General features: G+C 40.7%; 1 protein-coding gene across 8 annotated transcripts in view; it reads right to left on the bottom strand.

The window, feature by feature from the left end:
* The window catches only part of LOC137325306 (glucosidase 2 subunit beta-like), a 205,672-nt gene that overhangs the window by 77,173 nt on the left and 102,066 nt on the right, over positions 1-26,433 (bottom strand). For all 8 annotated transcript variants that reach the window (XR_010963861.1, XM_067990240.1, XM_067990239.1 and 5 more), the window contains 3 exons: positions 19,428-19,514; positions 15,512-15,586; positions 9,338-9,437 (listed from right to left, as the gene is read on the bottom strand). Coding sequence is in view for 7 of the 8 variants with exons in the window: in XM_067990240.1 (XP_067846341.1) it covers positions 9,338-9,437; positions 15,512-15,586; positions 19,428-19,514 (262 nt within the window). In the remaining variant the exon portion in view is untranslated. The remainder of the gene's footprint in view (positions 1-9,337; positions 9,438-15,511; positions 15,587-19,427; positions 19,515-26,433) is intronic.

Here is a 26,433-nt window from a genome sequence, read left to right as displayed (position 1 = left end):
TAGGAAAATATTCCGATTTGTCTTTCTGGGATCCAAAGTGGATGATTTCACACTTCCCCACATTGATCTCTATCTGCCATAGTTTTGCCCACTCTTAGTCTGTCTATATCCCTTTGTAACATCACTCAAATTGTGGCCTAGCCCATTACCTTGTACAAATTTATTACACCTTTAGTTTTGTACTCTATTGCCTTATTTATAAAACCCAAAACACTATTGGACTTTCTATGGCTTTATTTACCTGCACGCACACTTTCCATTCCTTCCCTCTGCATATTTCCATTGAGTTACGGTTATATAAATTCAAGTTGTTGTTGCTGTTGTGTTGAAACCATGATGTCCTGACTCGGATGGAAGACAAAATCTTCAACCAATGATAAGGCACATGGGAGGAGCCAGCCCTCGATCTCCACCCTAATCCTGACCCTAACCCGAAACCCTAAAATACCCCAACCTTAAACCGTAACCCTAATCCTAATCCTAACCACTAACCCTAATCGGAAACCCCAACCTGAAGTACCCCAACCCTAAAACCCCACGAACCCTGATCCTAGTCCTGACCCTAACCACCCCAAACCCTGACCTGGACTCCCTTCCCCTGATCCAAACATGCCCACAACCCCAAGGCCTAATGCTAAAACCCACCCCTGCTGGATATTCAACTGCTATTAATTGTTTCTATCTAATACATGAAACTCGTGAAATATAAAAATGATCAGAATTTCAAGAGATAAATAAGATACCACAAAATTCCACGTTTATTAAACATCTTTCTGCTGAAAGTGTTCGGAAGTTTATTTTATTATTCCAGAACTCATTCGGCTCAATGCAAGAATAAGCTACAAAGTAGCTGTTGAAAAAACTTTGCTGTAACTTACATATTTGTTTTAAAAAGCCACACGTGAACACAATACCGACTCTCAACTTTATTAAGAGAAAGTACGGCTGATAAAAAGTAAATACTGAAAACAAACAAGAAAGCTTCAAAATCTACTACAGAAGACAATCGCCAAGTCCTTAAATCAGAAGCACTTTTTTTTAAGTTGGAAAACGCTACAGTAAGGCAGGACCATTTGTCAACATTAACCCACAAATAAAAGCTTTTATAGCACTCATCTAGTCTAGGAATTATGAAAATAAAAATAATACTTCTGACAGTTGCCAGCACACAATGCACTATTTCCCTTCATAAACAACCTGTTTAGTAATTTTAGTGCTACAGTCAGTAATTTTACAGCATAATATCTTTGTAGTTACAATCTGCTACACAGAACTGAAATGACAAGTACAGGTATGACTAATGGTAAATTTTATTAGCTATTATTTTATTGTTTGTACATTCTAGCTAATCATAAATTTGAATGTAATGTTGATTTGTTTGAAAATATAATATTTCAGGACTGATTAGAGAGAAAGGATATTGAGTGTATACAGGAACAATTTATCAACAGGACTTTAACTGGAATTTTTTTTACCAAATTTTCCTCAAGGTTTAATCGGGAAAGAGAAAAAGGCAGATTTTCTTATAAACTGCTTTCAATGATACACTGACAATGTTTTTTTTGCATGCACTCTAAGGTGGAAGGTTGAATCAGCAACAGCAAACCTAAAGTAGTTAGGCATTGGCTTCCCTTCCCCAATTCCATAGACACCATTAGAATCAAGCCGTCTCAAGTCTTTGCTGTGACACTATAGGGCAGGCCTTCTTCAGTTACAATTTTAAAAGCAAGTCGGAGGGGAGAGAAGTGAGGGAAGTTAAACTTTCAAAAAAAAAGGCAATAACAGTTCATTCTTGCTAGAAGTCTCAACCATTTTCCCTCAAAATGACACAGTTAATACAAATCTTTCAGGTACAGAAAAGGTCCACCACTGGTCTCCTTCCCAGATTGGTAATCCCATTCCTTAGGCTGTGTGAGAGCATTCTAAGGTTCAAAATCTTCAGACTGGATTGCATCTCTGCTTATCCGTGCAGAGGGAGTTAACATCGGATCTGTCTCTGAGTGTTCATATATGGGGGCCAATGCTGCAAGTCCATGAGGAGACCTCAGCCCTCAGTTTCTCCTCAGGTACATTGCAGGGCTATGGGGAAAGAGCAGGGGAATGGGACTAGTTGGACACCTCTGTCAAAGAGCCGGCACAGACATGATGGGACGAATGGCTTCCTTCTGTGCTATGATTCTATAATTCAATAATTATACTGTCCCCCTCCTTTTCAAATCTGTTATCATCATCCCACTGCTCAAAAATCCCACCCTGACCCTTCTGTCCTTGCAAAATACCACTGCATATCCAACCTCCCATTTCTCTTCAAAGTCCTTGAACGTGTTGTCACCTCCCAAATCTGTGCCCATCTTTCCCGCAATCCCATGCTTGAACCTCTCCAATCAGGTTTCTGCTCCTGCCACAGCATTGAAACGGCCCTAATCAAAATCACAAATTAGTGGCTATAGTGCACTATCCCCCCTCATCCTTCTTAACCACTCTGCAGCCTTCGCAACAATTGACCACCACCACCATCCTCCTCCAATGTCTCTCCTCCATTGTCCAACTGAGTGGCACGACCTTCGCCTGGTTCCACTGGTCAGAGCCAACGAATCTCCCGCAATGGCTTCTCATCCTGCCCCTGCAACATTACCTCAGGAGACCCCAAGAATCTATCCTTCGATCCCACCTATTTCTCATCTACATGCTGCCTCTCAGCAACATCACCTGAAGACAAGGGGTCAGGTTCCACATCTACGCTGACGACACCCAGCTCTACATCACCGCCACAACTCTCGATCCATCCACTGCCTCAGTGTTACTACACTGCTTGACCAACAACCAGTCCTGGATGAGCTGAAATTTCCTCCAGTTAAATACCAGGAAGATTGAAACTATTATCTTCGGCCCCCGCCACAATCTCCATTCCTTAGCCACCGATTCCATCCCCCTCCCTGGCCACTGTCTCAGGCTGAAACAGACTGTTCGCAACCTCAGTGTTCTATTTGACCCTGAGCTGAGCTTCTGACCCCATATCCTCTCCATCACCAAGGCAGTCTACTTCCACCTCTGTAACATCACCCGTCTCCGCCCCTGCCTCAGTCCATCTGCTGCTGAAACCCTCATCCATGCTTTTGTTACTTCCAGACTTGACTATTACAATGCTCTCCTGGCTGGCTTCCAATTTTCCACCCTCCATAAACTTGAGCTCATCCAAAACTCTGCTGCTCGTATCCTAACCCGCACTAAGTCCCGCTCACCCATCACCCCTGTGCTCGTTGACCTACATTGCCTCCCGGTTAGCCTTCGCCTCCAATTTAAAATTCTCATCCCCATGTTCAAATCCCCCCAAGGCCTCGCCCCTTCCTATCTCTGTAACCTCCTCCAGCCCTACACCCTCCAAGAACTCAGCATTCCTCCAGCTCTGACCCCATATGCATCCCCTCCTCCTTCACCCCATCACTGGTCGCCATGCCATCAGCAGTCTAGGCCCTAACCTCTGGCATTCTCTGCCTAAACCTCTTCACATCTCTCACCTCCTTTAAGACACTTCTTAAAACCTACTTCTTTGATCACCTGTCTTAATATCCTAATATCTCCTTTTTTGGCTCTGTGTTCATTTTGTGTCTGATTACCCTCCTGTGAATCACCATGTCGTGGGAGCACCATTACCTCTAAGTTCTCTTCTAAGTCACATGACAGTCTGACAAACGTATATCACTGTTTCTTCATTGTTCCTGGTTCAACATCCTGGAATTCTCTACCTAACATCATTATGGGAACATCACCACAAGGACTACAGTGGTTCAAGTAGAAGGCCCACCATTACTTTCTCAGGGCAACTAGGGATAGGCAATGAATGCAACCATGCTAGTGTCACCCAAATTCACAGAACAAAAAAAATCATGCTGTGCTTTCTCCATTTTCTTGAAAAAGTTGGGAAATGCACTGAAGCCTTTCTGAGCTGGTATGGGCAAGAGTTTGAGACAGTTGAAGTACAATGAGATGTTATGCTCGCACAAGCATGAGAGACATCTGATTTTATAAATCCTTTCTCAGTCTCCCCGCCCCTTTTCCGTTTGCAACTTCCTCCAGCTTGTGCCCTCTTGTCTTCCAACGCCGGCTACTTTTACATCTCTCTTTCCTGCCACCTTGGTCCCGCACCCTGGAACCCTTTACCTACATTCCTCCATTTTGCTTCCTCTCTCCTAATCTTCAAAAGCTTCCTCAAATTCTACTTCTTCAACCTTAATCCTATTACTTTTTGGTATCTATTTTCACCACTATGAAGTACCTTGGGACATTTTAGTATGTTAAAGGCCCCATATAAGTGCAGGTTGTTGTACACATCCAGGACCATGAATACGCTGCTGCATATAGTGCAATGCTGAATTCCATGGCATTGAATGATGTTGACATAGTGCTGCGCTTGCTTAGACCGATGAAAACCAAAATGCTGCAGTAGTCTTTATAGATTTGCTATGGTCCAATTTAATTAAAATCTCATGAATGTAATGTAAACTGAAAGGCTTCAATAATGTGGTATAAGGTTATTTAAAGCCAGTTGGGTGCAATTAGTGCTTTCTCAACACTTAAACCTATGGGATATTTTGCAAGTTAGGGTGCTGAAAAAGTGTTTCGGCTGGTAAACGCATTGTAAAAGCGTACATTTAGAATGTTCACAGGTACTAGTATGACCCCTTTCTATGTATAATGGATGACTCTGCTATATTGTATGGTCCTAACATTGAAACCTAACTGGATCTTTCAGTTACACAAAAATCTATCAGGGATTGCAAGAAACTTTAGGTAGCCAACATTTTCACTTGCTATCTAGAAAAGCTGACAGAATAATTTTACAAGTCTACGCTGGCTGTTGAGAACTTCACCCATCAGCAGCACATACTGTAAATTCGGACGACTTGCCATTAATGATCAGTAAATCATAGTCAAGGTTCCCCGCGCACATCACAGATTCAGAAAATTACCCAAAATATCTACTGTTACACTGGAACACACAATTTATAGATTACATGACCAGTAACATGTGGAGACCATTTTATAGAGCTATTAGTTTGAAGCAATGATGTGCAATTAGTGCTTTCTCAACACTTAAACCTATGGGATATTTTGCTTCCTCTTTTAATTGGTCTGTACTCCACTTAAAGCGCAATTCACAATTCACTTTTTCAATTGTTGCTTTGAGAATTTCACTAATGTAAAAATTGACAATTTTATGTGTTAGCGGGGGCTCATTCTTTTATTTGAAGTTGTACTCTTTCATTATTATGTTACTTTACAAAAAGCATAACTGATATGCATTATCTAACTAATTGTACACAATAATGCAATCATTTTATTGCTAATTTGTAAATAGTTGAAAAATAAAGTTAATGCTCCATGCCCCCAGAACTTCTGTTTATTTCAGGGAAATAATGAACAACTGAAAAAGCAATTGTAAATAAATTAGTTTTGAAGATGCAAGATTTTAAAATAATAAAAATCACATTTTAGTTATAAATAAATTCTGGTTGAATACAAAAAGGCATAGTATCAAGAAGGAATGTTTAGATCAAAGGTCACACAGTTTTAATTAATAAAATATGGAAACTGTTTCAACTGTAATGAAGCACCAACAACGAAAGAAAGTTCATTGTAAGTCTGGTACCACTGGCCTACTTATGTGCTCTTTAAAAAACACATTATGCCCTACAAACAAATTGTTTGAAGTGGTATCACATTAAATTGTGTATAGATTCAGCAGCTTCAGAGAAATCTAAATTCTAGGAAAGGCAAACCAACTATAGAATTCTACTGAATGAGTGAAAGTTATATATATATGCATTGCCAACCAAGAGCAATACTACATATCAACCTGTAAATTGAAAGAAAAAAAGTGCTCCTCTTATAAATGAAACCACTTACTTTTGTTTTTCTTAAAGCAAACAATACTATAAACTAAACAGAACACATACTATAGTATTGTAAATAAGATATAACTTTGCAACCTGGTGCATACAAAGGCCATAACTTTTTTCAAGATTAAACATGAACAAACCTCATTTTTAGATCTCTCCCTAATTAAAAGCATTATCCATCTTGATATCCATTCAAATCAGAAACCTTTATTGGTTAACCTTTTAAAATAGCATTAATTCCAAATCATAAATTCACAGCCCACTATTTTTACACCAGCCAGTCAACTGGCAAAAGATCATTTGGATTGGTGTTCAAGTCACACTTCCAACTTTCCAGGTCACACAAACAGCATCTAAGTGAGATTTATGCAGCAGATTATACAGTAGTTTGATTACATTTAATATGAAAACAAACACAAATCCATTTACTCCAAAATGTATTTATTCCTAATAATGTCAAGAAAATGAATTATAGTCACATATCTTAAGCAGCACAAAGCAAGACTACTATGCACTTGTGAATCTCCATACATTTTACCGCCACCATTAGCAATACATTATATATTCAATAAATATAAAAAAGGAAGGGAAGGGAGAAAGTATTTAACTGCCCACATGGCTGTTTTACAAAAGGAATTAAAAAAACTAATGGAATTGACAATGGTAACTTACTTATATTGATCTATTAAACAAGAAATAGTTTCACTCTAATGACTGAAAACAAATCAAATCACAGAATATAATATTGACTGCCAACATTCAGCTCTTTCATTCAGTTCTCAAAATAGGTTAATAGGTATTGAATAGATAAAAGAAGTTTCATGCATTAAATATTTAAGAAAGTCTTGCCAAACTGATTTTTGGAAATCAAATTATAGATTGCTGCTTTAGTAACATTTTACAGAAGAGATTTAAAAGTAAGGTTTCCTTGAATAGCTGATGTGATTGTACTTTACTTAATATTTTCATTCATTGCAACAAGTCAGAGCTGATTGGTAGTAACTGTGGTCATCAAATGTTGTATTTCTTTATTTTCAGGACAATTAAAGCCAAAACCTTAAGGCCCGATTTTAACTCCCTGCATTCGACGAGAACAAGACGTGCGAGGGTTAAAATCGGGCAGAGTACTCCTCGCTGGCACTGCACTCCTTCCAGCTACAACTTTTTCTCCTAGGTTTTGAGAGGCGAGGGCCTCATAAATGTTCAAACGTCAAGGTCCAATGATGTCATTTAGACCCCCACAATGTCGCTGAGTGCCGGATTTGCCAGAGGAAGCTGCTATCAGGTGCAAGAGACCGAGGAAAGCACAGTTTTTTTTTAAAAATTTTTTTTGATGGTTTCATTGTGGGCCAGGGGTAGCAGAAGTGCTCATCCAGGCCCCACAAGGAAACTATTGGCTTCCTCCAACTGCAATGCCTCTAGAACACCTGCTGACGCATTTACTTTATGCCAAGGACTGTTCCTTGAGCCCCTGGCAGCACCCTCCTGCCACCCAAACTCCCTCTCCCGCCCGCCAGCCAGATAGTGATTCTGGCCAGGATTATGTGGAAGCCTTACTTAAAAAATGGAAATGAGGCCGGGGAGTTAAATTGGCTCAGGCCGCTCGCTGGTGTGGTTGTGCAAGCTTGTCGCTCACCCTACCCTCACACCCCAAGTTAAAGTCGGAGCTTTGGATTTTATGGAGGGCGAGGGGCAGTCAAAATGGAGCGTGATCCTTACCCGCTGGCCTCTCGCCCTGATCATGCCAACTGCAATTTTGAATTGCAGGTGCCAAGGACACCAGCCCTTAGCCAGTGGGCCACTTGATTAGGCATGAAAATCGGGTCCCATTGACTGAAGTATCAACCCTAGACCTTGTGGTTTCCCCGCCAAACCTGCTGGAACAGGAGCCAGGGCCAGAGGAGGCCCAGCAAGGCTCCTCAGGACCCACAAGGAAGCCTTAGGCATCCCTTAACCCAGGCTTCCCTCCCCCTGGCCCGACCGCTATATCCTCTGGACTTGAGGCCCCTCTTTTCCTCCCCCCCACCCCCCAAATCCCGATGACCACTTACCTTGTGACGGGAACCGTAGCCTCGAGTGGCTATAGAGGCAGCCACTTCGTCATTCCCGCTGGGTTCAGGTGGGAGTCAATCTTGAAGAATGTTAATGAGCCGCTGTCGCTCCTGGATGGATCAGCTGCTCGCTAGGACGTGTTCCCGCCCAGAAGTTAAAATCCACCCCTATACTTCCCCGATAAACCAACAACCACGAAACTGCAATGTTGTTTTCATTACAATCTGGGTTTCAAGTTGGATTGGAAACAATATTGTATAGTTCACACTTTTAAATGATAAAGGTCTTGAGGAGCTTATGCATATCTTCCTGAAGACATGCTCTTAAATTATTTATGTACTATTTTACTACTTTCTGCCAAAGGCAAGATAAAATGAGAACATATTCAACAAGACACCAGAATAGTTCAGAAAACAAAAAGGCCCTTTCCTACAACCAACATTATTTTAAACACAATTGACTAAGCATGGTCAGATGTATTTATGCACACAAGTGACCATGGCTTGAAGTGCTCAGATATTGAATTTCAAAGTAATCCAAAGGAAATTATTCCGCTTGCTTGAGGCTGAATATTTACTATGCTGAGGGATTGATTAATTTGCAAGGAGTCTCTTAATGAATTGAACTACAGTATAGCATTTGGTTAAAGTTAGCTATTAAAAATGGAAGTTTGAAGTTGCTATATTTTTTCTATATGGGCTTTAATTGCACATCAATGACCTGCCTATAAAGATGATTTCACTGTATGTAAAGGATTTGGTCTTTTTTCACAAGATGAAGTGCAGATAAAAAATCTGATTGACTTGTTTGCTTTATCAAGAAGCAGCTATTATTTTTATAACAGGTTGACAACAATGATGTGCCGCTTGTGCTCCTTGTCACAGATGATCATTTCAGGCAAATGTTACCATAAGTCATATTTATGAGACAGCAAGTAACGTGACTATGCAATTTAAATGTGAGCAGCTGTTAAGAAAATCTAGCACTTAATGCTGCCTCAGGCAAACCTATAGGTACCAAATAAACAACGCAGTAGGGAAAAATAATGACACTTCGTTAGACTGAAGGGCTGTCAGTCAAAACAGTAAATGCAATAAGCACAAGTACGTTTTCACTCTGAAATTTTAGACCTGTGCATTTAAAAATTTAGCCCAAAATGAAATCATATTTCAGCAAAATTTCATTTTTAAAAGTCCAGTAATAATGAATTTGTGTGCATACATAAAGCCCCACAACTATTCAAATTCTATGACCCAGTAGGCCACGATACACAAGTGTATATTGTGGATTACTTTTTGAGGGGTGGTGGACAAGTAGATATAAATATATAGTCATAAACATAGATTATTTTAAAGAATTTTTTACCTGATTACACAGATACTTACTGTAGTGGATCTGTTCGGACCTTGCCAACAGGCTCTTCCACCGTCATATTTCATTGCACTATATTTGTTGCCTTCTGGCCCAGCCCAGGAGTGCCATGTTCTGCTCAAAGGTTAAAAAAAAACTATTGTATTTTGTTTGCAACTTTATGAAAAATGGGACTTGTAATAGGTTAGCACATAGTCTTTCCTAGGTCTAGAATGACAGAAATTATTTTTCCTCTTTCTTGGTTGCATGAGTCCGACATCAACTGCGCTTAAGAAGCCTCAACACATTTCCACTGGATGCACAATACTATCCATTCTACAGCACAAATTGTCAATCTGATTCAGAGAGGCCTCAAAGATGGCTGGTATTGAAAGTGGAAAATGGACAAATTCACAGTGGGTACTCTCTGGAGTTGGGGTCGTATGCTGCTTCTAATTAGGAAATGCCTGCTGGTGGCACTGGATGTTTAGAATGAAAAGTTAGTCTGTTCTGTGTGGTATTTGAGTAAATTTCCCCCTTTTTTCTACAATTTTAGCCCATGCTTTATCCCCCTGGCCTGACATCATTGCAGCTGAGAAAAGAAGAATAAAGTTTCCTCCCAGTGGTAGACATCACTGCTCTACTTAGCGCCTCTCCACTCAACACAATCTCAGATAGGCAACCTGAGTGAAGTGATACTCAAACCTGCATCTCCCACGTTCACTCCACTGTGCCACACAATGTGGAGAGCTTTTCCATCCCCAGTACTGACAACCATCACGTTAATGCACACAAAAAAATTACTGAAAATTATTTTTTTAAATTGGCCAGTTAAAGAGACACTCCAAAGAGTAAATATTCTACAAACACTTTGAAAGTTTGTTTTTACTAGTATAGTTTTATACAAGTATTAATATGTTCAATTAATTAATTAATCAGCACAGGCACAATGGGCTGAATGGCCTCCTTCTGTGCTGTATGATTCTATGAATTACATTAAATTAACGGTGTCAGCCCTGGCTCAGTGGTAGCACTCTCACCTCTCATTCAGAAGGGGTGCTGCACTGTCGGAGGTGCTGTCCTTTGGATGGGATGTTAAACTGTCTCAGGTGGACGTAAAACATCCCATGGCACTATTTCAAAGAAGAGCAGTGGAGTTCTCACCGGTGTCCTGGCCAATATTTATCTCTCAACCAACATCATCAAAACAGATTACCTGGTCATTATCTCATTGCTGTTTGTGGGACCTAGTTACGCACAAGAATATTTGCCACGTTTCGAACATTACAACAGTGACTACACTTCAGATGTACTTCATTAGCTGTAAAGCACTTTGGGAGATCCTGAGGTGGTGAAAGGTGCTATATAAATGCAAGTTTTTCTTTTTTTTAAAACCAATCTAGAGTCACTGGCAACACTAATTGTGTTAAAAAAAAACAATGCTTTTTCAGAATACTTTCTTTACCTAGCCATAAAGCACAAACAATAAAGGAATGTTCTCATCAGTAACACTGAATTATGGCAGTTCTTTCATTCCTTTGTAAGACCCATAACTCGCCATCCTGGCGGGGTACTGAGTTTGTTGTATGAATGTTCTGGTCTCAATAGAATTGTAAACATGTCTTTAAATTAGAATTTAAATAGAAACATCACCTGCCACTATTGACCTTGATGTGTTATTTCAATAAACTTACTAATCATGTCACAGAATAATGATGAGAAGAAACCTCTGGTTCTGGTGACTTGGGCAATCAGTTTCATAGACCAAATTACACAATGTATCAAATAGAATATACTAGTCACACAATCATATGCATGCCTTAAAAATAAACTGGACATTAAGAATTGGGCGATATCAAAATAATAATTTTTTGACCCACTTTATCTAATAAAGTGCATCTCTACTTTTTACGGTCTGCTTCATTCTTTGAACTCATGAATCCTCCGTACACCCATAATTTCAATCAGAATGTGAATATTACATTTTGATGAAAACACAAAGGGCAACATCCGATTAAGACATTTTGAACATTAGGGATGTTATGGCTTCATGACACAGAGGGAGCTTGCAAGGACTCAGTAAGGGGGCAGCAGAGTTCTGCTCTTCCTAATTATGGTAAGATTTGCCTTCAGGAACCATAATGGTATCTGGGGACAACCGTGCAGCCTTGATGACAAGGGAGGAGCCTGCTGAGACCATACTGCACTTGCAGCAAGCTGGATCACTGAAACATCAGAAGGAAAAAGCATAATGCATGCCTGCTCTAGAGCAGACGTCATACAACAAAACTTCTTGCATTTCCTACATTATAACAGTGACCACACTTCAAAAAGTACTTAATTGGCTGTAAAGTGTTTTGGGATGTCCTGAGGTTGTGAAAGGTGCTATATAAATGCAAGTTCTTTTCTTTCTATTTAAACAGCGCCTTTAACAAAGAAATGTCCCACGGTGATTCACTAATAGGCATAAGGAGTGAGGAAGGGAGACATTAGGAGGGGTGATTGAAAGTTTAATCAAATCTTTAGATTTTAAGAAGGTTTTTAAAAATGGCAAGAGAGGCAGAAAGTTGGATAGATTTGCAAAGGGACTTCCAGAGAGTAGGACCCCAAGGCAGCTAAAGGTTTTGCCAACAGTGGGACAAAGGAATGAGGAACTGCATAAAAGACTAGAGCTAGAGGAATGGAGCATTTAGGAGGGAATATAGGGCTGGAGGAGATTACAGAAATACTTTGAGGTAAGAACAATAAGGGATTTGAAGACGAAATCAAGGGTTTTAAACTTAATGCATTCGGAGACTGGGTGTCAATGTGGGTCAGTGAGAATGGGTGCAATGGGCAAGTGGGAGACAGAATACATGTGGTAAAGCTTTGGACAAGTTGGAGTTTATGGAAGGTGCAGGATGAGAGATAAGCAAGGAGAATGTTGGAGTAGTTAATTCTGGAGGTGACAAGAGCATCTATAATAGTTTCAGGGAAGAAGTAGGGGTGGAGGTGGAAATAAACGGTCTTCAAAATTAATAGGATGTGGGATTTAAAATTTGGCTCAGGTAGAACAGGAGACTGAGGTTTTCAACAGTCTGGTTCAGCCCAAGTCAGTGGCTGGGGTAGGGATGGAGTCAGTGGCAAGGGAGTGTAGTTAACAGTAAGTGCCGAAACAATGGCTTTGGTCTTTCTTACGTTGAGCTGGAGAAAGACGCATCTAAGATTTGATGTTGGACAAGCAGTCCTACAGTGTGGAGGTAGCAGAAGGATCAAGAGAATTGGTGGAGAAGTAGAGTTGGGCGTCATCAGCATGCATGTGAAAGCTGAACCCATGTCTGCAGATAGCATTGCCAAGGGACAGCATGTCGATAAGAAAGAGGACAGAGCCAAGGATAAATCCTTGAGGGATTGTGGACATGACAATGCAGGGGAACAGAACCATGCATGGGTAGTTCCGCACAGCTGGAAGACGAAGGAGGTGTTGCAGGACAATGGCGCTGTCAATCATGTCGAAGGTGGCGGCAAGTTTGAGGAGGAATAATTCGCCTTGTACAAACCCACAGAGGATGTCCTTTGAGATGCTGGCTAGAATTATTTCAAATCTGTGATATGGACAGAAAACTGGAAAGGAGAGATTCAAACAAGGAGTTTCAGAAGAGATGAGTAAGGAGCAGGTAGGCGACACCACATTCAAAGACCGAGGGAGGAAAGGGATATTGAAGAGCAGAAGGCAGTTCAAGAGGATGGATGGACCAAGGGTATGGTTTTTGAGGAAGGGCGATGACAGCTGCTTTGAAGGGAAGAGGGACGGTGCCTAAGGAGGAGGAAACCACTGACAATGTCAGCAAGAATGAAGGCCTGAGGGTGGTGGGGGGGGGTGGTGGAGTTGAATGGTCAGGGGTTGAGTGGGAGACTGGGCCATCCCATGCAAAGAAGCAAATGATTACGATGTATATATTTACCAAAAAAACAAACTTACTCAAAGAAAATTATTTTTTTTCCCCAAAGCAAAACAAACCAGTTTTCCCTGGTGGTGCATTTGGGTGTGGTGATACCAGTGAAAGATTTTCCAGTTTCTGTTGAATTACAGCCTCTCATCTTTGAAACTGCTTTCATCTGGTAGGAAAACCCAAATTGCACAGGACACCATATAATGGCGCACGGAGAGGCAACAAAGGCAATTTTCATGTCCATTGGTAATGGTAAGCGCATGGCAGCCTCGACTCAGTGGTTGCACTCTCGTCCCGGAGTCAAAAGGACATGAGTTCAAGCCCCACACCAGGACCTGAGCACATAATCCCATTTGACAATTCAATTCAGTACCGAGGGAGTGCTGCACTGTTGGAGGTGCCATCTTTCGAATGAGATGTTAAACCGAGGCACATTCTGCCCTCTCCTCCCATGGCACTATTCAAAGAAGAGCAGTGATCTGGCCAATATTTATCCCTCAGCCAACATCATTAAAACAGATTATCCAGTCAGTCATTTATCGCATTGCTGTTTGTGGAACCTTGCTGTGCATGAATTGGCGGCCACATTTCCCAATATTGTAACAGTGATTACACTTCTAAAGTATTTCATTCAGTGTGAAGCACTTTGGGTGTCATGAGGTTATGAAAGGTGCTATACACATGCAAATTCTTTCTTTCCTATGGTAATATTTCTTACAATGTTTTAAAATGGTATGATGAGAAGCCATTTTGAACATTCATACCAACAACTGAAAACTTTGAGGGAAGGTAAAAAAAAGACCAAACAACTTTTGAAAAATAATCTGCATGAAAAGCTAAGGATTATTCAAAAAGGGTCGCTCTATAAACAATAGTTATGAATTAACTGACACAAAGTACATTCACAATGGTATGAAGAGACAATCACGACTATGGACAGGTGGACACATTTTCCGACTTACAGCAAAACTAACTGCTGTTCCTCAAATGGGCAGGGGTTATTAATTACGTGGAAGCTGGTGCATCATATGGACAATTCCCTGATGCCAAAAACATCGAAGACACATTATTCCAGGAAACCAGGAGTTAAGAAAGGATATTACTCATTATAGTAAAAATTATGGATTTTTATTATTGCTATCACTAGTTATATACTGGGCAGACTTAAACTTGCTCTGTCCGGCCTAAACGGGGCAGTAGCAATCTCAAAGTTGCAGCCTCAATATTATCGTGCTGTTTGCAATCCCGATCAGCCCGCCGCCAATTTGTGTAAGGTCCCGAGAATGGCGGGAGCCCTACAGTATGCAAATTAGGGCCCTATGATGTCGATGAAATGGCGGGCCATGCCCAGTAGAGTGGGAAAAACAGGCAAGGAACAGGCCATTTGGAGCACGATTTAAAGAGACAGTCACCTGAAAATTTTTGGACCAGAGGATGTGTGTGGATACAAGCTTGTATTGATTTACAATGTCAACATTTCAGGTGGAAAAGATTTAAGGAGGCTCAAAGACCCTCATAATACTCTGAACAATGTAAGTGGTGCTGGCAATTCCCTTCTGGTTTGAGGAGGATGAGCAGCAACTGAATCGACCATAGGCAGCTGTAGTGATGCCACAGAGGAGACTACCAAGGAGGAGGGCAGCACAAAGGCATCCACGCCCACCACACAGGGGATACACACCCAAAGTGACAGACCTACAAGTTTATTGAGGAGCAGTATTTGAGGAAGCTGTGCTTCAGCAGAGAGGCGGTGATTGCTCCATATCATTTGCTACAGCAAGACCTCCATTGATGCAATCAAAAACCTGGGTTGCCTTACACATGCCATCTCTCTCTGTATATTCAGCTGCAACAACCAGAGAAACTCACCAAAAAAAAGTGTTTGATTTAAATAGGTGCTAGGGCTGTTGGAAATACCACCCTCCTAATAGGCTGTCCCTTCAGCGTTGGAAAATATGTGGGAAGCTTGTCAATGAGATTGAAATGAGATCTGATCAAAATGGTTCAGGCCACTCACTGAATCCACCAGGTGGGCAGTCCAATTGCCCACTCACCAGATGGCCAAATAGCACCAAAAGTGAAAAATGATCCCACAGATTTCAAAATGGCCTATGTTTGGAAGTGGCCATAATTCAGACAAACAACACTATGGATGAACAGCCATGCCAGACAAAACCACAAACAGGTATATTGTATATTTAACAAAAAAAGAGAAGCTAAATTAGTTTCAAGAAAAACAAATTAGTTTCTCCAGATACAATATTAACAATTACTTACCCCAGGTTAGTTTCACTCCCTCCTTGTTTCAGTTTCTGTATGATTTTTTCAAATGGACAAAGTCTGTAAACATACCTTAACAAAGATAGGTTTTACTTAAATACATTTGCTAGTTAAAAACACACTAAACAGGTCAATGATCAGGATATAGATAATAAAACTTTCTACAGTCTACTCCTGATAATTCAGTCATATTTTCTTTTAAAAAATTAACTTGTGCAATAATTTAAATTAATGTAAATAATGCAGCAAAATGGGAATTTAATACTAAAAAAATTCAGATCACAAGATGACGAATGGATGAAGGCCATTCAGCCCATCTTAATTCATCCATTCAGAAAGACCATATACTCTCCCCACTGCCGCACATAATTTTTTTCTCAAATTTCTTTAGATTTTACACCTCCACTACTCTCTTAAAATTCATTCCAAGCATTGATTGTTCTTTGTGTGAGGAAGAATTTCATATCATCAGTCTTAAATTTTATTTTTACTAGTTTGAAATTGTACCTCTTTGTCTTACTCTGTTTAAATTGAGAGTGTTCTGGATTTATGATTTCCATTCCCTTAACTATCTATAAAATTACCTCCTTTCCAGCCAATTTCAACATCATTCATCGAGTACATGTGTCACCCATTTTCCTTCCTATGTATTGAACTTTACATTTGTTTGTATTAAATTTCATCTGCCATTGCTCCGCTCCCTCACATATTCTGTTTAATTCATTCAGTAATTTTCGTGCTGTTTCCTTTATTTCTGCTACCTTTGACAATTTGATATCATCTGCAAATTTCACCAATTTGGTCCCAACACTGATACTTTGAATTAAGCAACTTTGAAGTGAGAGGAGAAAGCTGTACAATTTAACAGCCATTTTTTTTTTAAATCCAGGAAAGCTGAATCTGTTTATTTCAGAATGACAAAACTAATGTTCTCTAAACCTCTCACAAGAAAGAAGTTCTTAAGAACACAACAAAAGTCAAAATAACAGAAGGTCATTCACAAAGACACTCCATCTGCTTCAGACTCAGTTAATAGTGATACTGTACCCCATATAACACTGTCTCTGTGAAAAGGTGCTTTCTCTTGTCCTCCATCCTACTCAGTTAATACTGTGGCACCAAGGAGCCCTAGTAAAATTGAAGTCAATGGGAATCAGGGGGAAAACTCTCCAGTGGCTGAAGTCACACCTAGCACAAAGGAAGATGGTAGTGGTTGTTGGAGGCCAATCATCTCAGCCCCAGGACATTGCTGTAGGAGTTCCTCAGGGCAGTGTCCTAGGCCCAACCATCTTCAGCTGCTTCAATGACCTTCCCTCCATCATAAGGTCAGAAATGGGGATGCTCGCTGATGATTGCACAGCGTTCAGTTCCATTCACAACCCCGCAGATAATGAAGAAGTCCGAGCCCGCATGCAGCAAGACCTGGACAACATCCAGACATGGGCTGATAAGTGGCAAGTAACATTCACGCCAGACAAATGCCAGGCAATGACCTTCTCCAACAAATGTAAGGAGTCTTACAACACCAGGTTATAGTCCAACAGCTTTATTTGAAATCACAAGCTTCCTCCTTCGTCAGAAGACTCCTTACATTTGTCCACCCCAGTCCATCAACAGCATCTCCACATCATCTCCAACAAGAGAGAGTCTAACCACCTCCCCTTGACATTCAATGGCATTACCAATCACCGAATCCCCCACCATTAACATCCTGGGGGTTACCATTCACCAGAAACTTAACTGGACCAGCCACATAAATACTGTGGCTACAAGAGCAGGTCAGAGCCTGGGTATTCTGTGGCGAGTGACTCACCTCCTGATTCCCCAAAACCTTTCCACCATCTACAAGGCACAAGTCAGGAGTGTGATGGAATACTCTCCATTTGCCTGGATGAGTGCAGCTCCAACAACACTCAAGAAGCTCAACACCATCCAGGACAAAGCAGCCCGTTTGATTGGCACCCCATCCGCCACCCTAAACATTCACTCCCTTCACCACCGGCGCACCGTGGCTGCAGCGTGTACCATCCACAGGATGCAATGCAGCAACTCGCCAAGGCTTCTTCAACAGCAACTCTCAAACCCGTAACCTCTACCACCTAGGACAAGGGCAGCAGGCACATGGGAACAACACCACCTGCACGTTCCCCTCCAAGTCATACGCCATCCCGACTTGGAAGTATATTGCTCTTCCTTCATTGTCGCCGGGTCAAAATCCTGGAACTCCCTACCTAACAGCACTGTGGGAGAACCTTCACCACACGGACTGCAGCGGTTCAAGAAGGCAGCTCACCACCACCTTCTCAAAGGCAATTAGGGATGGGCAATAAATGCTGGCCTTGCCAGTGACGCCCACATCCCATTAACAAATGAAAAAAAATACTGGCACTCTTCATCCACTCCAACTGCGTCCTTAAGCTGGTATCCTTCTTTCTTCCCCTGCTGAGTTCTTACTGGAATTCTTTGCCCCTCCCCACAGTTCATTCTGGCACTCTTCCTCCCCATTTCCTTTCATTTAATGCTGATATTCTCCTTCCTCCCCCTTCCCAAAGCACCACTCCCAATTTCTCCTCTCTTTCTCTCAAAAGCAACATTACCTGCTTCTGCCCTTTTCCTCTCCCTCTATTACCTTCCATTTCCCTTCCATTCATTGCCATCCATTTCCCCTTTCCTCTCCTTTCACTGCCATTCATTCCCTCCTTCATTGCCAACAATTCCCCATTTTTTTTAACTATTAATTTCTCCCTTTCATTGCCATTGGTTTCTTTCCCTTTCATTGTGATTCACTTGCCCCTCTTTCATTGGCAACCCACTCCCCCATCCACTTTCACCGCCATCCATTCTCTCACCTCCTAATTCAATGCCATCCAAACCCCTCCCCACCCCCGCATCTGAATCTGGTGGTTAATGCACTGGAACTGGTCCATATTTCTACTCAGTGCCACTTCCAGCGTTAAAGCAAGAGCTCTAGCCTACAGTATACAGAGGCTGCAATCTCAGCCATTTGTCCTGGGACAGCTTTGAGAGCCGACATGAACCTCTAATGCACATCCGCCACCGGACTCAGGAAAAGTGTTACATGAGGAACAAAAATTTACGCGGTGAATTGTTATGATCTGGAATGTACTGCCTTGAAAGGGTGGTGGAAGCAGAGTCAATAATAACTTTCAAAAGGGAATTGGATATATACTTCCAGGGCTATGGAGAAAGAGCAGGGGAGTGGGACAAATTGGATAGCTCTTTCAAATAGCTGGCACAGGCACGATGAGCCGAATGGCCTCCTTCTGTGCTATTTCATTCTATGATTCTATAAAGAGAGAGAGAAGGTCCAGCCGCGGTGATCTTGGTTAACAAACGCTGACAGTTGGCATGTATGAATAGTGAATATACAATTCTTTGTTCTTGAAAGTTTTGCAGTGCTACTTTTAAAGGCATCCCTACAACACATTCCAAATATAATCTGTCCCTGAATGCACCTGGATTGACTGTTCTATTTTAATAGTCTTAAAATGCAATGTCCTGTAAAATCTTTGTTAATATCTCATTGCATATTCATTCTGTGATTGTATCCCATTTTAAAACATTCACACTTGTACCCCACTGCCAAGTGTAATTTTTTATGCATGGCCACTTCTACTTCAGCACAGGCTGTTGCCTAGCAACAGATGATCCCACACCATAGGGCCCTGACATTAGTAGAAGCAAATTGACCACAGGAGGACCAATCTAGCATGAAAAACAGTTGCTGCTCCGAGTTTCCAGAGAAGGATTACCTAATCAAGAAGGGCCTCCTCAAAACGTGACCTGAATAGTTTGGTTTTGGGTTCCCCCTGTTGCAGTTATAAGCCAAACAATTTATGTAGAAAAAATATTGCTTATTTAAAAATTGAAAGACAGGAAAAACAAAACTTACTCATTTGTTACTTCATAGCATTTGCCAAACATATATGCAAATTCATCATTTTGCCCAAAATCCATGGAAAGCTCTTTCTCCAAATTCCTGAAATAATAATAAGAAAGATGCATGAACAATAAAAAAAGATCATATCCACCAAGGTGGTTTCAACTACAATGTTTTAGTAACATTGCAAACTTCAAAATAAATTAAATGTTGTGAAATAGTATTAGACATTTAATTTAAGTGTAGATATTAGATTTGTGGTAGTGTTTATTTTTTTTTAAACCGTATAATTGTTCCACTTAAATGAATGAAATACAAAATAAACAGCATTTGTATATGGTATAGAATTCAGATTACATGAAAAGGTTGCAATAAAAATCTTGAAAATAAATATAAACAGTGAACTCTCAGCAACAAAAATCAATAATTCCCCCATTTTATATACATTTTTATCCTCATTCTATTTAACACAATAGAATTACAATTTACAAGAATAACTTTAAATTTTGTACTGACCTATGTATCGTCAGGATGTGAAATAGACTATATTAGTTGATGCATTTATCTTGTGTCTGTTGTGCCAGCATTCAAAATGACAAGGAGAATAAATGCTAACACTAAGGTAAATACAAGGGTACATTTTGCAGGCTTTGCTCCCAGCATAGGACCTAACTTGACAGGAGCACGGAATGGAGAATTAATAAGTGTTGGCATTTATTCTCATCATCACTCTAACTGCTGGCAAATTGGAGTCTTGCAAAATTTGTCTTGTAACGCTTTAAGGAGCAAAAAAGTGACCCGACATAGAATGTTGAACAACTGATACATTTCTGTTTGCAATAAATCTGAACAGATTTGCGTCAGTAAAAAAAAATTGTTATTATGGTAACGTGTGTTCGCCCTATAGTTGAGATGTTGTGAAATGGCTCAATGCAGTTATTACGATTAATGGCGCTGTTAATAGATTATTATACTTAGGGCTTTTAAAACACTATTTCCTTATTTAACAGTTTCTTTAAGTGGAATGTGTCCTTTATAATCTGAAATCTGTACTTTTCTCTTTCTGCCCTTCATCAAGGCAACATGGTCCAGATCTAACAATTAACCCCAACCATGAAAAATTGAGCACCAAAATTTATGGGGGTGATTTTAAGCCTACTTGCCTGGCAGAAACTGGGCAGGTGGGCAGTTAAAATCACCCAGGTTACTTATGCCCCCGGAGATGCCAGGAGCTACCAGTTCCTGCTTTTAACCTGCTCAACCGAGCAGGCAGCAAGGGAACCCGCCCAAAGCCAGCGGGGTCCTTTTTTACACATGCATGTCAGGTCCCGATAACGTAATTGGGACCCAACTATAATTTTAACTCGGCGGCCTGAGTGGAATGCAACAATGAGTTTCCCGCCAGGCCAACCTAGCAAGGAAAAGGATCTGGTCCAAAAGAGGCTCAAGAAGGTATGCTTTTTTTGAAACTTTATTTACTTTTGTTCTGGGGCCAGAAGGAGCAGGAGTGCTCCTCTGGGCCCAAGGAAAGCTTGGGCCTTTCCTGCCAAGGACTTGCCTCCATTCCTGATTCCAAGATCCTTACAGAACGGCCCTGGTATCCAATCCTGCCACCTAACAGGTTTCAGTGGCAGCCTACAAGCTGTGTGATTTTCTGCCACTTCCTGGCCGGAATGGGTGGGAAGTCAGTCGGCAGGATTTAAATGAGCCCCATAAGTTAAAATACCCCAGGCCTCATTTCTGGAGCAGCATCTGAGCTTCTAATTCACACTGCCACTTAACCACCGAAAACTGGCTCTGAGTTAAAATTGGGCCGTATGTAGGTTTCAGTGTACTGGATGATTGAAAATATCACGCCCAAACCAGATTTGTGGAGGCTAAAACAATTAAAGCAATTTATTCATACTTGAGTGATATACATAATTGAAGATATCAGGCATATCCTGTGTAGGGCAGAGTAACTATATTTTAACATATATCACAGCAAATCCGTTAAGAAGGAACATAGAACAGTAAACTCTTAAGATCACTTGGAATAAAACAGCCCCCAGCTTTATCCTACAGATGGGGAGTTTTAAATAAAATACCTAAACCTCATCATCTTTAGTCTAAATTATGTTCAGAAATGCAGTAACAGTAAGAACAAAGAGAGTCTACTTTTTACATCCTTAATTATTTTGATGTAGAGAAGAATTCCAGGGAAGTAGAAATATCGGCATTACCTAATGATACAATGAGAAGTCATTTTACTGATCACAAATCACCACAAGCTTCTTACATTCATTGCAGCTAGCCATTTTAATACACCAGAACAGTTGGAAATCAACAGTTGTGATTTCCTGTTTGACACTAAACATAAGCAATGTATAAACAAATTCCAGAAGACAAACTTGTTAGTTGTAACAGGATACAAGATTTTATGCTGCACGCATGTCAGACTGAATTGAAAGCAGTGCTCCACAAATGAACATTCGACTTAACACTTCAAAATTAGCCATCTGATCTAGTTTCACAGGAACAAATCCAAGCAACCTTCTTCAAAATAAAGAAAGTACAGACACTGCATTGAGGCTTTTGTTATATTTTTCCAAACACCTTACCGTAAAATTCTCAAACATTTACTTTCACGGTAGATAGATTGAAATAATGCAGAAATACCTAAAAAAAAACCCTGAAAAACATATTGCTTGAAGTAACTTTATCTGGATTTATGTTGTTTGCAGTTAAAAGTGTTTAATTGCATACACATTTCCTAAATTTCCTATTTAGATTCTAATCTTCCTGACCCCACCCCAGTTTTATCCTTTTTAACCCATCAACCATTTCTATCTGCCTTCATATTTGATTCCTCCTATTAAACCAAGGTAAATCCTTCTGGGTACCAATTAAAACTCACCACTGCTGTTCTCTGCCTGATAACAACCTAAAGTGCTGACAATGCACTACCTGTCAACAGGCAAATGAAAACCAGCCATCTGTTCCACTACAAATTGTGTTCATTATAGTGAACTTCAAAATCCTCTTTAAATATGCCCTAATTATCTATTAATCTAAGCCAAAGACATAACAACTTCAAGGAGGTTTGTTCTTGCATTTGTGTATGAATTACTTGTTTGTGTTATCAGCAAATTTTAATTTCAAATAAAGCTTTGGTTTTGAATGTAGATGACAAATTGCATTTGTCTGATTTTGTATGATCCAACTTATTGATGTGTTTTCCAACACAACTAGAAAATGGCAGTAGGTTAAAAAAGCTCAGGTATCTGAATTAATTCACATTTTCAGAAATGTATTCAACGACAACAGAATGCAGAGAATGCTATGAATGTCAATACAGATAAGGATAAGCATATCTATTTCTATCTTTAATTTTCAAGTGCTGAGGATGAATATACCCACCCTAAACTGGGATTTCAATTGGCTGGAAATCAGTTTTTCAAAACTAAGTTTCAGCCAATAAAACATTTTTCCTCTACTTGTTCCCACTTCTACGATAGAGGGTGGGAGATGAAAAAAGACTAAGCGTAACAAATTTTCAGGGGGTACAAGGGTTTGGAAAAGTAGATGGTGAGAATAGGTAGAGAATGTAAGAGTACTTAAAAGTTCTCAAAATAAAAATGGCACAGAGAATGAGGAAAAATTGTTAGGGAGGAAAGGGGAAAATAGGAACAATAGGAAAAGCAAAACTGAACTGTTTAAATATCTTAAATTTTAGTTAATACTGTGTTTTAGTGTTTATTGTAATAGTTTAGGTTTAACATTACAATAATAAGACTATTCCTGTTGCTGAGCAGCTTTATTTCTGTAACATTAGGATTTGTTTCAGTGTGACAGTGCATGTACTGAAAGCAAATAAAACTGATTGTCTAAGGAAATTCTGGTCTTTCTTGGCCAGTCAGCAGTATAAAGATTAATGCACGCTATTTGAAAAATTTAGGTAACCTGCCTTCTGTAAGGTAGAGGATTTAATGAATGAGCAAAACATGTAGAATAAGTCCAACCAACCAAAAGTCATTAGGATGCAGTTCCTTTAAGACCCTTTGATGTCATGGTCACATGGCCTCCCTTTCACACTCCATATTCGACTACTTCTCAACTATTTGCTGCCAGGATATCCCAAAGCGCTTTACAGCCAATTAAGTACTTTTGAAGTATAGTTACTGTTGTAATGTAAGAAACGCGGCAGCCAATTTGCGTATGGCAAGGTCCCACAAACAGCATTGCGATAAACGACCAGATAATCTGTTTTTGCAATGTTGGTTGAGGGATAAATATTGTCCATGACACCGGGGGAGAACTCTCCTGCTCTTCTTCAAAATAGCACCATGGGATCTTTTACATCCACCCGAAGGGGCCATAGTGGCCTATCTCCTCTGCCCTAAAATTAAACTTCCACACCTGTTTCACTGCTAAAGCTGCCTGCAAGCAACTTGATTTCCTCTTTCATAACAAACACTTCTTTTCCCCTCAATCGTTTAACTCTTTATAAAGCCTGTCCAACATGCATACTGCCTACAGATCTGAAAGGCTCTTCCTACTCCTAGTCTCATACACCTAGAAGATGCAAGTAAATGCTGATTGTCTGAAGGATGATACCCCTCACCGCTAGACTACAAACTTTTGCCTCAATTTTATTGACATTATTATGGTTAGTGCCCCTCTGAACTATCCCCATGTTGTTTCTCCTAATCTGCAAAAATGTCATCCGACATCTTCCTTCCTTCATTCTCTGTTGGATTTCAAGGCTCATTGCAAAGTCTCAAACTCTACCTCATTCTTTCCCAGGATCTCAAGACTGGAGAGTTCTTATCCTCCCTTAATTTTTCCCTTCTCCTACAATCTTTAGACTTTTAATTTAGACATTCGCGCCAGACAAGTGCCAGGCAATGACCTTCTCCAACAAGAGAGAATCTAATCACCTCCCCTTGACATTCAACGGCATTACCATCTCCAAATCCCCCACCATCAACATCCTGGGGGTCACCATTGATCAGAAACTTAACTGGACCAGCTATATAAATACTATGGCTACAAGAGCAGGTCAGAGGCTGGGTATTCTGTGGCGAGTGACTCACCTCCTGACTGCCCAAAGAATTTCCACCATCTACAAGGCACAAGTCAGGAGTGTGATGGAATACTCTCCATTTGCCTGGATGAGTACAGCTCCAACAACACTCAAGAAGCTCAACACCATCCAGGACAAAGCAGCCCGCTTGATTGGCACCCCATCCACCACCCTAAACATTCACTCCCTTCACCACCAGTGCACTGTGGCTGCAGTGTTTACCATCCACAGGATACACTGCAGCAACTCGCCAAGGCTTCTTCGACAGCACCTCCCAAACCCGCGACCTCTACCACCTAAAAGGACAAGAGCAGCAGGCACATGGGAACAACACCACCTGCACGTTTCCCTCCAAGTCACACACCATCCCGACTGGGAAATATATCGCCATTCCTTCATCGTCACTGGGTCAAAATCCTGGAACTCCCTACCTAACAGCACTGTGGGAGAACCTTCACCACACGGACTGCAGCGGTTCAAGGCGGCGGCTCACCACCTCCTTCTCAAGGGCAATTAGGGATGGGCAATAAATGCTGGCCTTGCCAGCGACGCCCGCATCCCACGAACAAATAAAAAAAAATTCCTAAGCTCATCTAATTACTCTTTTACATTTCTCAACTTTGGTGATCTCCTGCACAATGGACCTTAGCCCTTCACCTTGGTTTATCGTTAGAAACATTAATACTCCATGAGGATGAGGATACATATGGAGCTGAACCATAAAATCAAAAATTGTTCTGCAAAGATTCTATCTCCTTTAACTATCAGGCACAAACAATAAAGCTTAGAGAAGGCATGACAACTGGAAGCATTATAGGTGTTGCCACCTTCTTAAAACTGTCCCAGGTAGTTATATCCAGAAATTGCTATAAAAGAGGCTAGTAACAAATCAAGAATAGACAACACATTAATCATACATTAAGAATGAAGGCATTAAGAGTCAATCGTGGATTGTGGGACAGAATCATGTGCAGGCCAGGTCAGATATGGGTGGCAGGTTCCCTTCCCCGAAGGACAATTGTGAGCCAATTGGAATTTTACAACAATCCGGCAGCTTTCAGTCATTTTGTTTTGGTACCACCCCACAAATTACCAAATTTATTGAATTGAGCTCCACAACTTGCCATAATTTGAACTCACAACCTTGGAGTACTACATAGGAACATAGGAAGGTTTTCCCACAGGGCCATTTAGCCTCTCGAGCCTGTTCCTGGCAGTGGCACCATGGAACATGAATCTGCTGTCCTCTCTCAGAATGACAGCATTCCTATCCCATCCCTGCCGCTCCATCGGTGCCCTTGCTGTTGCCTGTCAGCTGGCCAGCCCACTCCGAGTAGAGTATTGAAACTTTATATAGGAACATAGGAACAGGAGTAGGCCATTTAGCTCCTCGATGCTGTTCTACCATTCGATGAGATCTTGGCTGATCTGTGACCTAACTCCATATACCTGCCATAACCAAAGGTATTAAGTGATAAGGGGCTAACAAAAATCTACTAATTTCAGATTTAAAATTAACAATTGAGCTAGCATCAACTGCCATTGGCGGAAGAGAGTTCCAAACTTCTACTATCTGATTGCATGTAAAAGTGCTTCCTAACTTCACTCCTGAAAGTCCTGGATCTAATTTTTAGGCTATGTCCCCTACTACAACTGCTACAATACCATACCCTCAATTAATAATAAGAGCATTATATCATATAATACATTATGCGTTATTCTGCTGCCGAGTTGAAGCTGTGTTTCAGCTGCCTGATTCTTTAAGACCAACTGCTCTAAATATATACATCCCAAGATCCATTTTAGGTTAACTGCTGTTGGTGACTGACATTTACAATTGGCAGCTGCTTGCAAATTTCCAGCTCCAGGTCAGAAGAAACCAGTTCTTTTGTTTTTAAAAAAGACTTTGAGCTGTAATACCCAAGATGTGACGAAAATGCACTAAACACAAGA

This window comes from Heptranchias perlo, chromosome 9 (assembly GCF_035084215.1).
Source record: "Heptranchias perlo isolate sHepPer1 chromosome 9, sHepPer1.hap1, whole genome shotgun sequence".
Lineage (NCBI taxonomy): Eukaryota > Metazoa > Chordata > Chondrichthyes > Hexanchiformes > Hexanchidae > Heptranchias > Heptranchias perlo.
The sequence above is the reverse complement of the archived record's forward strand: the minus strand, read 5'-3'. Positions and strand labels throughout refer to the sequence as shown.